General features: G+C 43.6%; 1 protein-coding gene across 1 annotated transcript in view; it reads right to left on the bottom strand.

Moving 5' to 3' along the window:
• Nucleotides 1-14,158, bottom strand: part of LOC115202254 (TBC1 domain family member 9) — a 30,737-nt gene extending 16,579 nt beyond the window's left edge. The window contains exons 1-5 of the mRNA XM_029766269.1: nucleotides 13,373-14,158; nucleotides 5,093-5,203; nucleotides 1,915-2,033; nucleotides 1,085-1,313; nucleotides 537-798 (exon numbers count right to left, since the gene is read on the bottom strand). Of these exons, the coding sequence (XP_029622129.1) occupies nucleotides 537-798; nucleotides 1,085-1,313; nucleotides 1,915-2,033; nucleotides 5,093-5,203; nucleotides 13,373-13,493 (842 nt within the window). The 5' untranslated portion in view covers nucleotides 13,494-14,158. The remainder of the gene's footprint in view (nucleotides 1-536; nucleotides 799-1,084; nucleotides 1,314-1,914; nucleotides 2,034-5,092; nucleotides 5,204-13,372) is intronic.
• Between the last annotated feature and the right edge of the window lie 1,026 nt (nucleotides 14,159-15,184).

Genomic DNA, 15,184 nt, shown 5'->3' with positions numbered 1-15,184 from the left:
GCTAATGACACAAGCTTGGGTGTTCAAGTTAATAGCGCCAGTAAAAGTTCAGCTGTACCTAAAAGGATTATGACAAAGTCGTGATGTAGTTTTAAAAAATGCAAAAGTGGCTGTGAGCCAAACTACTAGAAAGGAAGCCAGTTTTAATATACTACTAAACCACCTCAGCTGGTTTTCCTTCAGGCACGTTGGAACAAGACTATACATTTCTTTCCTCTGAAGTCATTTTTTTGTTTGTTGGTGGTCTTATGTAGTCATTTAGTTAAGTCTTGGTATATTGTTTATTAAACTGTAAAACGTACAATGCCATGCAACCACATGGAATGGTTGTGAATGGTTATAGGTCACCCGCAGGCAGCAAAGACTTTTGTGCAGCATTATAAATGACTACATCATGACTAAACTACTGCATCTCCCCAGAAACCAATCGTCCTCAACTATCAACCAAACCTATTGAGGGGAGACCAACAAAAATCTCTCAACTACAACATCCCGCCTCACCAAACCTTCCCAGAACCCCCTCCACCAAACCTCACCTCTTGAGGGCAGACACCTTTTTGGGTGTCTTCCTCTTGAGTTTGGGCAGAGAGCGGTCCTGCTCAAAGCCCTTGTTGTCAAGGAGCTGTCTCATGGCGATGTTGGCCAGTTGCTCCATCAGCTTGAAGGTCTCGTTGATGTTGAGGAAGACCGAGAAGACGTGCTCGGCCACCCGCGTGCTCACCTTGACTGCATCGGGGAGGAGGAGCGTGGCGCTTTTCTCCAGCTGGGTGATGTCGGCCCAGCGGATCACCAGCTTGGCTGAGGGGGGGGAAGAAAGGGGGCGAGAGAGACGGAGAGAGAGAAAGATAGATTGAAGAGAGATGGTTGCCTTTATTCATTTTTGGGTTGCATAAAAGCTGATCGTTTGAAATATACATCACTTCATCTTAAAAAAATACATTGTATCCACCCAGAAAAATATCAAGGGGTTGTACTATTTTTGGGACTTCTGAAGGGTCTTCAAAAGCTATGCATAATTGGTATATAGTACTAACCAGTTATGCAGTGGTGTGTGTACCTGTGCCAGCATGCCAGTGGTCCCTACCTTCTTTCCCCAGCAGGTAAGAGTAGAAGCAGATGTGGTTGATGCTGAGGTAGAGCCAGCCCTGCCGGGGCACACGGCCCTTCCAGTAGCTACAGGAGTAGTAGTTGACCAGCTTCTCCTCTTCAGGCATGCCAAACAGCTTACGGTACGTACAGATGGCCTCCTTGAACTTGTCAGTGTCATCGTCCTCCTTCACGTCCTGGTTCTTGTTGTACTCGGCGATAATACCCTGGAGCAAGAGAGAAATAGAGGGAGTGAAGGACTTTGAGACAATCAATAAAAAGTTCAACAATTCATTTTAAAATAGAGATAGCGAGTGGCAGACAAAGTGAAAGAACAAAATAAATCTTATCTGGCTAGCTTTTGTAATGTATTCATTGAGTAAGAACGTCTATCTCCATACAGATAAATACAGAACCTGATTTAGAGGCTGTGTCAGTAGCTGGACCTGTTTTTAGGTTACAATAGTGAACATAGCCGGGCTTCGTTATTTTGCCCCTGGCAGGAGTTATTTTGACAACTGGTTTGACTACATGCTAGTAGTCAAACTAGACTACATATTACATGCTACATATTACACCTGGCATGACAAACATTGCACAGGCAAACGTCATACGTTTCAATGTCCAAAACGGTCAAAATGAATTGCTGACAACCACCATTATTATTGTCAAACACCATTACAAAGATATGTGAAATTCCACAAACCCCACCATGCATCCCCTCTAAAAACACAAAACACAACCAACCTTCCAAATCCCAGAGATGTCCATACTGTTTCTTTAGAGACAAGCATCTGCTAAGTGACTCATATATACACTAAACAGTACCTGAACTTTGCCCTTGACAAAGGTAGTGATGTCATTCTCGTTCTCGAAGATGGACAGCGTCTGCAGGAGGTTCTGCTCCAGCCACTCCCAGTGCTCTGTGATCTCCTTACGGGAGCACCCTACGGAACGAGGGAGGGGAGAAGAGACGGAGGAGGAGTAGACAGGGGTGCATCAGGGAACATGATTACAAGAGGCTCCCAGGAGAATGTGGAGGCATGGAGTTTCACCCATTCCTCATTTTCTTTGAGACATTACAGCATGTCGTCTGAGACGCTGTTCATCATTCTTACAATTGTATGCAAATTGAACATGTTTAGCATACTTGGAATCCTAACCTACTCTTCTGGCATACTAAGTAGTATGGAAGTACATGATTCAGGACCAGTGACAGACAGATGAGAGGAAAGACAGTACAGACAGCAGTAACAAGCTGTTCAGACGGCTAATGAAGACGACTAGATACAATCCACCGGGCTATAATCCTAGGTGTGATTTTGGACTGAACTTGTAACATTTTTTTTAATTTTATTTATTTATTTTATATATATATAAAAAAAATTTAACCAGGCAAATTCTTATGTACAATGACGGCCTAGCAACAGTGGGTTAACAACTGATTTTTAGCTCGGGGATTCAATCTAGCAACCTTTCGTTTACTGGCCCAACGCTGTGAAGGCCCACATCAGAAATGTGACCAAATCAGCTTTTTAATTACCTTAGAAATATTGTCAAAGTGTGACTATTCCTCTGTCAAGCCCACACTGACTAATATGTTTTTATTACTGCCGGGCTTGATTATTGCAATGCACTGGTCTCCCCCCTCAAAAAAAAAAAACATTGGCCAGCTTTAATTAATTCAGAATGCAGCAGCACGTGTGCTTACAAAGACCAGGAGCACACACACACACTCCACCTATTTTAAAGTCACTGCATTGGTTGCCTGTTCGTTTTAGAGTGGATTTTAAAATTGCTTTATTGATTTTTAAAGCACTACGTGGGTTTTCACCTGAATACATGTCTGATATCTTAGAAGCATATGTGCCAGGTTGTCCCTCAGATCCTCTATCACTGGCCTTTTAGCTGTTCCAAAGGTCACTCAGAACCACAACGTTTGGTGAGGCTGCCTTCAGCCACTATGGCCCTGGCCTTTAGAACAGTCTCTAGACATGCTTTAACTTAGGGTTCTTTTTAACCATATTCCCATATATAATCTCATTTATTGTAATGCATTAGTCTCATGTGTACTGTTATTTTACTATTTTAAGTTGTCTCCATTTTTATTGTCTTAGTTATTTGTATAGAAAACTGTTTTCATCTTTCTCACCTTTTATTTTATTTGTTAAGCACTTTAAAATGCATCCTCTAAGGATGCATATGCTATATAAATAAAGTTTGATTAAATCTAGACAGCCCAGCCACTGACATTACTTGGCCATCCCGTCTCCTCGGCCTTGATTTACTACCACAAATATGGCGATGAGCTCATGGCTAGAGCGCTATTGGCTAATTAGCGTCAGATATGTTACGATCCTACTTAAAAAGGTGAAATAATAATGCCCTGCAATACAGCACACCTTAAATTCAGGGAGAATTTTGAATAGTATTGGCAGGCAAATCCCTATTGGTGCTACTGTGGCTACTTGTTAGCAGCTACTTAGCACTCGTGAAATCTGAGAGCCAGTCAAGGCAGAGCCTGCTAGCCCAGAAACCTCAGTGCAGTGTCCACTATCGTTAGAGGCCTCATCCGTCATCCATCTCCCCTGTAAGTAGCCCACTGCTGCTCATCTCTTAGCTAGTGATGACGTCTGGCAGACAGACTGCTCCACTCTCCCTCTGTGCTGGAGGATGGGTGGATAGGGAGGGGAGGGGGGAGTGGTTGCCATTCCAAGGCTAGCCCTCAGGAGTCTTTTCTGGGCTTCCATTTCAGAGAGGTAAAGGGTCTGCTCTCCTGTTTCTTTCCCGTACTCCTTTTTCCATATGGGAGCACTCACTAAGGCAAATAAACATACGCGTAGTCACACACTATTCAAAGTCCTCCAACACAACACAGACCTTTCGATCCACCACCTCTGTCTTCCCCCCATAAAGACAGATGAGCTACAGACCTTTCTACTGTATCATGGATGCTGTGTGTGTGCAGGACTTTCCTAAGTCAACTTGTTTTGTGACTAGAAAAGTCAAATTGTTGTGATGCAATTTGTGTTTTGATCTTATTATTTCCGTGATCATTTCATTTTGGGTAATACAATGCAAAATAACAATGTTATTTCTATCAATGTTATAAGGACTTAGGAAAAGTTTACATTCTAATACCGACTTTGTCATCAGTCTTTTGTATTGGTCCAGACTATATGTCTGACAGATGAGACTGACTCACAAACAAAAAGGAGAAATCAAAACATTACCGGTAGGCATGACCTACCTGGCACCCGTGACCCCCTAACTAAAACTAAACTCAAGAGTCATAGTCAAAACCGTTGCAGTGTGCCTCTCCGCTCTCGACGTTCATTTAAAAACAGAGCCATTGTTCATTACGTCTGGGGAGTATAGTTCTCTGATGACGGGACACTTCTGCAGCCTCTTACTTCCACAATGATCCCTCTTTAAAAAGAACTCCTTCCTTTCCCGTCCGCTTGTCACGTTGGGTCCGTGTGACTGCATTATGGCTCCTCCAGAGTAATACATTATTTGTGTGATATAACTGCTCAAGGAAAGAGGCAGATTAAGATTGGGGTTTCTGTGATGTCACAAACCAGTGTAATTAGCCAAAAGAGGTGTGATGAGATAGCCCATTCGGTTGAGATCGTGTCAGTGTCGTACATTTACAGCCCTGAGTTAAGCGTTTAGCTTTTCCATATAGGACATTAGGGTGGTTAACCCTTTGACATGCAAAGAGAGTGTTAACGGATGAAGTCAGCAGCTGTAATGTAAGATTTACCATGCTAGCTAATTAACTAAAAACAGCATGACAGCCCCTCATATTTTGAGCGAATCACCATCGATTCCCATTCCTGGTATCCGTTTCCCCCCAGTCTAGCCCTTTAAGAGCAGTGGGCCATGACGTGATGCTTGGCATTAGCAGGAAGTGAGAACATGGTGCAGGAAGAGAGGGCCTTGTGTGAGGGGGAGGGGGGGAGAGAAAGAAAGAGCGAGAACTACACAGACACACAGTACACACCATGCGCAATGATCCAGTAGATTAGGGAGTCAGGTGTCTGGTAAAGGATTCTGTAGGGGGCCACTCGAGCACTGGAGTCCAGCACCACGTCCAGTGTTCCCACCAACAGACCTGCGGTGGGAGGAGCAGGGAATACCGTGGGTTAGGGAGGGAGACACTGTGGGAATATCATGATCGTGTATACAACATTGTTTGGACATTGAATAGATAATGCATTGATTGTCTTGAGGATGGAAAATAAAACCTGTAAGTGAGCCAAGAACTTAAAAGCAAATACAAACAAGTCATGAATCCTCCCCCTAAAAAATTACTTCAAAGCAAAACCCAACAAAAGAGTTTCTGTTTTAGCCCATTTCGGACACGTAACAAAGCACCCACCCCTCCACCATGTGAGACAGCAGACCGCTCTGGTACATTAACCCTTGTTAGACCACTTATGCTCTCCTCGAAAGGCCCTTGATGGAGCCCTCCGGCTATGAGATCACCACTTATGAAATAGAGGGAGGAGGACAGGGTATTTAGGGCTGACGGGCAGCTGTGGCTTTCCTGTCCTAACTGCTCCATGCCCAATTTATATTATAGGACCAAACCGAGCCACACAAAGCAGGGCTGTGCCCGTATCTACAAAGCATCTCAGAGTAGGAGTGCTGAACTCAGATCGGTTTCGCCTTATAAACGGATCTAATTACGATCTAAATGGACAGGTGGGGACCTGATCTTAGATCAGCACACCTACTCCGAGACATTTAGTGGATGGGGTCTGGGCTGGCCTGGTTACACATCCACCCTAGTTGCTGGAACTGTGCTGGAAAAGACAAAGTGAACAAAAATATCCCAGCCAGCACAGTACGGTTCAGGTTGGCACTAATGTGTGAATCTGGTATCAATGTTCTTGTATGGGCAGATGGCACAGAGTTCAGATTTCCCATGTGACAGATCGATGCGGAGAGAAGAAGGTGAGAGTAAAGTCACCTGGAATAAAAAGAACGAATCCCCTATAATCTAACGAACACGGGACGAATCCCCTATAATCTAACGAACACGGGACGAATCCCCTATAATCTAACGAACACGGGACGAATCCCCTATAATCTAACGAACACGGGACGAATCCCCTATAATCTAACAAACACGGGACGAATCCCCTATAATCTAACGAACACGGGACGAATCCCCTATAATCTAACAAACACGGGACGAATCCCCTATAATCTAACGAACACGGGACGAATCCCCTATAATCTAACGAACACGGGACGAATCCCCTATAATCTAACGAACACGGGATGAATCCCCTATAATCTAACCAACACGGGACGAATCCCCTATAATCTAACGAACACGGGACGAATCCCCTATAATCTAACGAACACGGGATGAATCCCCTATAATCTAACCAACACGGGACGAATCCCCTATAATCTAATGAACAAGGGAAGTGGAGAGATAGATGGACAGATTATGGACTCATGACAGCTGAAAGAAGCCAATAACTTCTCTTTTAAAGAGTTGTTTTATTACTCCAATGCTTCTTATCTCTGATACAGTAATAATACATGACTAGTGTCTAGCTACTGTCTATTGTAAACCACAAGATCATAAAATCAGAAGAAACTGGTACCACAATTCCTAAAAAAATAGAGTGAAGGAAAAACATCTGAAGTGATGAACACGCTCGTCTTGCTGAAAGGCTTTTGTTGTGAATAATGATAAGTCTCGTTTTTTTATGCCTTGGGGTCTACACTAACATGTTGTCATCAAAGTTTGAGTGGAAATGACACTCCTTTTCCAGCAAACTCAACCTTTGATAGAAAGAAGCTTTTTGACTGCCATATTCCACAGTCGCCCCGAAACTTTATTCCCGGTTGGGAATTTTACCATTGCCACGACAGCTTTCTGCCAGTGGCGCATCAGACGCATACAATTCTATGAGTCACACAGCCCTAGATAGATGAAAAGAGCGATATGGGGGAGAGAGGGGGACAGAGAGAGAGACAGACATGCAGAAATGGAGCAAGAGAAACCAAAACAGCCAGTCTGGATGATATTCTTCCCTCCAAACATAATGTCTGCTGGAGAACTTCTGGGACACCACTCATCTCCACTAGCTGTTCTAATGAAGACAATCTGAATACAATTACATCTCTGGGGCTCCATTTCTCTTTCCCTGTCACTCCCTCCCTCTATTCTCCTCTCTCCTGTTCTCTCCCTTTTAATCCTATGCAGGGTGCAATAAAAGGTTAGGACAAATTCAATGAGAAGTGGTTAAATAATGATTAAAGGCAAATAGATAATTAATATAGCATTAACTGAATATGATACAAAATGGCTGTAAATATCACAGAGTGGGCCTTTAAGAGGCAGTAAGGGCAATTCAGGTTTCACACTGGATGGTTGTAAACAATATGGCAGTCGGTTCTGACAGGTGTAAGGGCTTGAGATTTCCCATCTGAACTAGGCCTATACCTGTAGTTGCTCTCACCGTGAACAAAACAAACTTTCAACTGTATCTTCACATTAGTCACCATTGATAAAGTTACTGTACAGTTCTAATATTTATTTGTTTTAAGTGTTAACTGCAATGACAACGCAGAACAAAAACAGAGCTACAGTACGAAATCACAGGGAAACAGAAAATAAACTAGATGGGAGAGAACAGAATAGCTTGGCCGATATGCAAAAGGTTTGTGTATTAGCCTCCATTTCAAAGGGTTAGCACAGACACCGAAGCTGTTGTTGTTACTTGGGGCTGGCTAATGCAAGGATACAGGATCTGGGCCTTTCTGACAAACATGTTGTGGGCACAAAAAGGACATTTTCAGTTTCAAACTTCAAACGGTTGTTTCTGTTGAACAGTGTTAAGTCCAGTTCTGCACCCCCAGGGTTGCACATTTTTGGTCTAGCCCAGCACTAACACCACATTCAAATATGAGTAGACTAGTTGCATTGAGTGTGCTTGTGCTGGGCTGGAACAAAATGTGCAACCATGGGGGTTACCTCAAGACATGGAGTTGCAGAACACTGAACAAATACCTGTGAAGCACCTCTCAGTTGGACAGGCAGGTCGTGACCTGAACCCGGCAGTGTTGCGGGGATGTGTGTTAGGAGTTAACACAGGAGGCACAGGTGTCAAGCACAACAAAAGAGACCACTGACGAGTGAGACCCATTGAAGGATGACACCCATAATATCCTGTGACTTCTACGACTGCATGCAACCTACAGCTCAAACCGCTCACTCCAAATCATCTACACAGTTAGAGATCAACAGCAATGGAGAGGATTAGTATGAATGGTATTTTATGAAGAATGAATTAGTGCACCCTACATCATCGTGACAATATTATTTGTTTTGATCAGAGGGCTACTTTCCCCCTCAGAACACATGATCCTACACCATGCTATAATAAGAGTTAAGATGAGGTTCTGTACTGTTCAGTATATGGTGAAGAGAAGACGGACCCCAGACCTATAGCCTAGTGTTGACCCTTTAATCCATAACATGAACTTTGGGAAACCACACAATTGTCTGTGACTATACGTTCCTATACATGTGATTGTACTTTCAACACCCCCCACGTAACTAACACACACACGACCAAAGAAAAACAAGATGTACAGAAACTAAGCTCCAATGATGAGAAATGCTTCCTTTGTTGTGGGGGGGATGGAAAGAAACGAGCCCAAGTCTACATACAGTAGACTGGAGAACAGACCAGCATCATGTGATGTTTTGGACTTTTTATAGATTGGAGAAGCCAGGAAACAAGGTCAAAAGCTGGGCTGCCTATTGTTACTTAGCAAAGCAAAGCTCCATTCTCTGTTTAGCTGAGACGGCTAGTTTCTACTTTTTTGGGGGGAAAAAAACATCTTTGAGCAAAAGCAAATCGGTCTCCATCCTGCTTTCTGTTGGGTCCATTTCAGTGTTTCAACTGGAAAAATGTATAGCAGTGGAGGGGAAGTTGCGATGGGGATTGAAGGAAGGGTCCCTCCCCACCCTTGCTTTGGGGGTCTGGGTTCCCTGACAGATCATTTTTATGGAGGACTGAAAAGCTCAGTACTGGTGACTTATTAAAAAATGACTTTCTACTCCAAAAATGAACAAAAATACAGTTATGCTGACACCATCTAAAATATAATTTCCACCTCCAGAAATGAGCACAATAACACATTTGTAAAATTATTTTGAAAAAAAATATTTCAACATATTGGACAATGCATATAGTCTATGCATGGTCCATATTATTAGGTATGCTATTAGCAATAAACATCTGTAGCCAAACTGATGCAGAGAAGAGCAAATAAATAGGCTGAAGCATGGGACTACCTATCTGCAGTTACCCTGTTGGGCTAATCATTAGCCAATTATTTTAACTAGTTATTATGCATAAACACAGTGAATATAATGTAGAGCTGGCTACCTGTTAGGCTAACTAGTCACCCGGGGTAACACACCCCCTGCCTGTACTTGAGGTAGGGTGGTGTTTTACCTCAAAGTTATCCTACAATTGACCAGTGTTACATTTATCCCAAATCCCCCCAATGCACTAAAAACTGCCTGGTGCAGTTTGTGCATATTTAGGAGTTACATTAACATTTTAGTCATTTAGCAGACGCTCTTATCCAGAGCGACTTACAGTAGTGAATGCATACATTTAATTTCATGCATTTTGTTTTTGTACTGGCCGCCCGTGGGAATCGAACCCACAACCCTGGCGTTGCACACACCATGCTGGCGTTGCAAACATCATGCTCTACCAACTGAGCCACAGGGAAATATGCATGCATCGACTGCTTTTCAGAATGCATGTTTCCCTCCTTATGGCACTTGTAACTTGAACGTGCCACAAGAATAATATTTATCTTGCATAGAACACACAAAAACAAGCCAACTATAAAATAAACTATTCTACTATGGGGTTACCTGATTTTTCTATTCGTGACTTGTTTGTTTGCAGAGGAAAAGTAAATGTGGACTGTTCTAGCGTCGGCAGAAATATTTTTTCATGTTCCATATTTTTTGGGGACGTGGCGGTAATGATTTTGCTGTGGAGCAGCGCCACAGCAAAATGACTACAGCGGAAACACTGGTCTATATTCTCCCAAGTACTGACACAGCGCCTTATCACCCCACTGGCTGAGAATCAATATTGTTTCAAATAACAAGAACCTGATACGAAGTAACACCATACATGTTATTTTAAGTCATGTTTCTCTAACCTAACCCCCTGTAACACAGCTGTAGTGTTATTCCTTTTCTTTCCCAAGCCTCAATGTGTACCTCCAGGTCAGAGGTCACCAGATAAGATAGATAGGTGACGTAAAGCAGCAGATGATTGTGTGGGTTATGGTCGATGGTTAAAGAGGTCGATGGTTAGAAGTCTAGTCCAAGTGTCTATTGAGGGCGATGTCATCATGTGTTCGTGATGTTCGTCACCCAACACATGTAGGCCTAGTAGTTTCAGGTCATAACAACTCCAAAATGTCACTCTATTGTGAAATGTTAGGTAATATAGGTTAGCTTATTGTCCCTTGGATAGTGTCATTTTTGCATTGAAAGTATATGGTGAATAAGCTACAATCCACCATTTGGGGTGTAAGGTAGCCTAGCGGTTAGAGCATTGGACCAGTACCCGAATGGTCGCTAGTTCTAACTCCCGAACCGACAACGTGAAAGATCTGCCCATGTGCCCTTGAGCAAAGCACTTAACCCAAATTGCTCCAGCGTCGCTGTAGATAATGGCAGACCCTGGCAGAGACACCACTCTCCGAGGGTCTCAAGGAGAGTGGGGATATGCAAAAACAAACATTTCCAATTCACATGCGTATTAATACACAATTGTACAAGTGGGAAATAGAACAAATATAAGCACCTACCAAATTATCATCACCAACATTCCACAATTGAAGCTTGACATTTTTTCAAATCTTATGACTTAAGATTGATTTTAGGGGAACTAGTCATCTGTAATGAAACTGTACTATTTTTTCTGTTTCTCAGTCTCTATAAATCAAAAAAATGATCATGTTGACTTTTCCTCATATCAAGTAGCCTCATAAATATGGCTATAAATCAAAAAGCGTTGGCCCTGGCGCCCTTCCATATGCCCCAGGAGGACCAGGTGCTCGCTTGGCTCTCTTTGCCCGCTGAAAGGGGGTGTTTACTGGGCAGTGCCAGTCATTGTGCCCGGGCTCGCTCCTCTCCTCAGCAGGCCAACTGGCACACCACACGGTCCGCTCAGTATTCACATAACAATGACATCATCACATATCGCCACCGCACGCTTTGTGTCGCTGCCCCGAGACAATAGGGGAGAGGCAGAGTGTTGGTTCGGGGGCTAACTTTCAGTCGCTGGCATGCGGGAAAAATAATGGCTCCGTCCTTCAGTAAAATGTCGGCGAAATGTCTTGTTGACCAATGAAGTGAGATACTTGCAGGCCATTTTGGCTCCCCTTGTCATATGTTACTGGCTGGCTGACACTGAAGAGGGAGTGACTGACTGGCACTGAGGACAGCAGCACACAGTTCAACTCTCTCTGACCCACCATGACTGCGACGGCCAGTCTAGTCAAAGCAGGGCTACATAGATACTGTATAGAGAGGGCTATAGATATATCCATGCAGAGTCATCTCTATGGCTCAGTCAAAGACTTGGACTGAGTCTACTGTACCTATAATGAACCTGACTGACTTCTCAACTGATCATGTTACATCCTTTTTTTTTTTTTTTTTTAAACAAGGTAGCATCATTCGTAACCCATTTTCATCTTTTTGGATTGTCAGAGTTGCGATGAATTAAACAGACAGACTGAATCCAGGTCAGCCTGAATGGGATGGCACCCTATGCCCTACATAATGCACTACCTTTGACCAGATCCCCATGAGCCCTGGTCAAAAGTAGTGCACTACATAGGAAATAGTGCACCATTTCAGATGCAGACAGTCACCACCACCTATGGTCCTTAAAATGATTGCTCCTCCCTGATGTAGCAGTCCTCCTAGTGACTGTGGACTAATTTGGATGGAGTGAGTGAAGTAGAAGAGGAATAGAGGAGAGGAGTAGAGAAAGGAGAGGGAGAGATGATTCAGCATGTACTACTCCTGCCAGAAAGAAAGAGTGTGCCTTTGCTCTGCGTGTCTCCTTGTGTATGGGTTGTCTCGGTGGCATTCAAAATTCAGTACGGGGAATGACACGTCGCCAGCCATTTTAACATTCCCCGAGCGTGCTGGGCTCTAATCAATCACAGGTTCATTTCCATTTATTGGAGCTTTTTAACAGTCCCAAGTGCTGGAATTTGTCTTCCCTGCCAGGTTGAGATGTGTCCAGCCTTATGTTAGCTAGCTAGTAGCCTAATGAGATTACAATTGGAGTGAACTAAACCCAGTCAATGATTATCTATTTAACAAATCTATGCATTTCTTTCCTTGTTTTGTTAATGGTTTAAAGGGTATATAGAAGGCTTACTCTTTGCAATATATTAGTTACAATTTTCCAGGATCACCTAAAGTACAAGGCCTACACAAATAGCCCAGATCTTGGGATGCTGATCAATAGGGTACATTAGCTGCTGAATGCCCACTAGCTCCATTGTATGTAGTTCTATGGGGGTAGGTCCATAAACGTACAATGGCCCTATGACTATTCTGAGCCTAAAACCTCATTCAGATAAAAAAACACCCCTGCATTTGTCTAGTTATAGTAGCGCCCGAGTGGCACAGCGGCCTAAGGCACTGCATCTCAATGCTAGCGGTGTCACTACAGACCCTGGTTCGATCCCGGGCTGTATCACAACCGGCCGTGATCGGGAGTCTCACAGGGCGGCGCACAATTGGCCCAGCGTCATCCGGGTTAGGGGTGGGTTTGGCCGGGGTAGGCCATCATTGTAAAATAAGAATTTGTTATTAACTGACATGGCTAGTTAAATAAATAAAATATAGAAGTAGGGGCTATTAGGGTCACGTGTCCATTCATACAGGTCTACATCCCCTCATGCCATTGTCACCCGAGTGACCGACCCCTTTCCCTCACTACACATGCAATCTTCTCTCCATCACTAAACATCTGAGAGGCATGAATAATCTCCCAAACCAAGCGAGAAACCCGGCCAGGGGACAATAATTTGGCTTGGCACTGCTTGCATCACAGCTGTAATAGCGTTAAATTATCCTAGCCAAGTATATCTGAACTCGACGATAGAACATTCGTGGAGTTGAGCTATGCTTGGCTAAAATAACCCATGATTTAGAGACAGAGAGAGAGACAGTTATATGTAATCTCACCCGCTAGTCCTCCTCTGCCGTCCCCGTGGCCCTTGCGTTTCTGGAGGATGAAATAGGGATTTGCTCGCTCGGTTATCCACAACGCACCCGCCTGCAACACCTCTTCAGGGTGCACCCACATCTTCGTCCAGTTGATTCTAAAAGCACATCAAATCCAGCTGATTCAGGCGGTGCCTGTCAAATGAACTGGAATGCTGGTTCGGTCTGTCCAGTGGCTGAGGCTCGATGCCGGTCCACCGAATAACACGTACAATTGGACAAGGACAACTTGGTTGCAGTGTAGGTATAGAACTATGACAGCATAAAGGCCCTATTTATTCGCTAAAAACACGCAAAAATAAAATACGCTCCCCAAACTTCCATGCACAGCCGCGTGCGAGAAGGTGATTGGATTCCAGCCGTGCACGCCAAATATGCAAAAAAATGTGTGCAATACATTCAGTGGAACTCAATTACTAGTTGGCAAAAGCGGTTTTCGCATAAAACAACCGAATATGACAGATTTCTGTAGGGATGGATCTGAGAGCGACACTTCGGTTCGGTCTTTGTTGTTTATCATCTGTGTTGTAACCGCTGTCAGGTGGATATCGGTGCCGCCGACGAGTCCTCGTTCATCGGTCGTCAGATATTTCAGAATGAGCGATGATTGGACGCTAAATAATGTGCCCACAAGCACGTTATATCCACTAAGCTATTTACAACCTACTATCCAACATAGGTATGCTGCCTGCCTCCACATCGAACAACAATGTCATTTAATGCAATCCACTCTCTAGCGCCGCGACGGTACAGCTCCGTATCAACAACACGCGTCATAGAGTGGCCACATCGTTACGTCAACTTTGTGGGAGGTGGTTGCATAATTATAGCCTAGGCACGTGGTAATAAAGTATGAATTCAAATGACTAAAGTTGTTCATCGATATGACTTGGCTACTGTTTACAAATATCCGGTGTCGAAGCTGTCTTCAGGCGGAAGCTGTCACCGCTGGCTGTTGCTGTTTTGCATTTGATGTTTTTGCCACCTGGTACCAATTAGTGGATCAATTGTAATGGTTTCCATGGTTTCTTTCATCTGTACTTTGTTCTTTAATGCAAATATAATCAAAGCATTTTTATAAGCAAATACAATTGCCATAACTTACACCTATGTCCAGTGGGTAGCCTATAGGGGTTTTACAATGACACGCTGCACACATTTGGGATTTCTTAATAACTTGAGAAGGGGGTGTTTGAGAATGAAAACGTTGAATTTGTAAATTCCCAGTTAGTCAGAGGGCTGAAAAGGTACACGAGAATCCTATCCAGTTTCAAACATCAGTTCCTTCAACACCACACACCCACAAATCTGTCAGACATGAGTCAACAAATGTTTGTGTCAACATGTTGGGTAAATATGTGGGAGTTGATGGAGATAGAAATGGTTTATATTCCACATTCCACAACACAATATATATATATGTGTGGGTTTAGCTTTGCGAAACTGACTACACTTCAAGGTTTCACAGCTTCTATCGACGCGTGGGAGACCTTGTCTGAGGTTGCTTCGACTTCCCCTCGACAGACCACATTAAGTAAAAGGGTTTCGGAGCTGCAGAGACGAGACCGATGTCGCTACATTTTCTGTTTTTGTCGGTTTAGACTGAGGCTGAAGATAGGGACAAGCAGATGTGCATAGTGCACTATTTTTTTACCCTCCACCTATTCACCAGTAACCACAGTGGGGCTGTGTTAGGGGCTCTGCTCAGTCAGTGTTTGTGTACATAGTCTGGAGGAACAGTTTCGTCCACAGATGTGGGGGATGGAAACTTGA

Source organism: Salmo trutta, chromosome 11 (assembly GCF_901001165.1).
Source record: "Salmo trutta chromosome 11, fSalTru1.1, whole genome shotgun sequence".
Lineage (NCBI taxonomy): Eukaryota > Metazoa > Chordata > Actinopteri > Salmoniformes > Salmonidae > Salmo > Salmo trutta.
The sequence above is the reverse complement of the archived record's forward strand: the minus strand, read 5'-3'. Positions and strand labels throughout refer to the sequence as shown.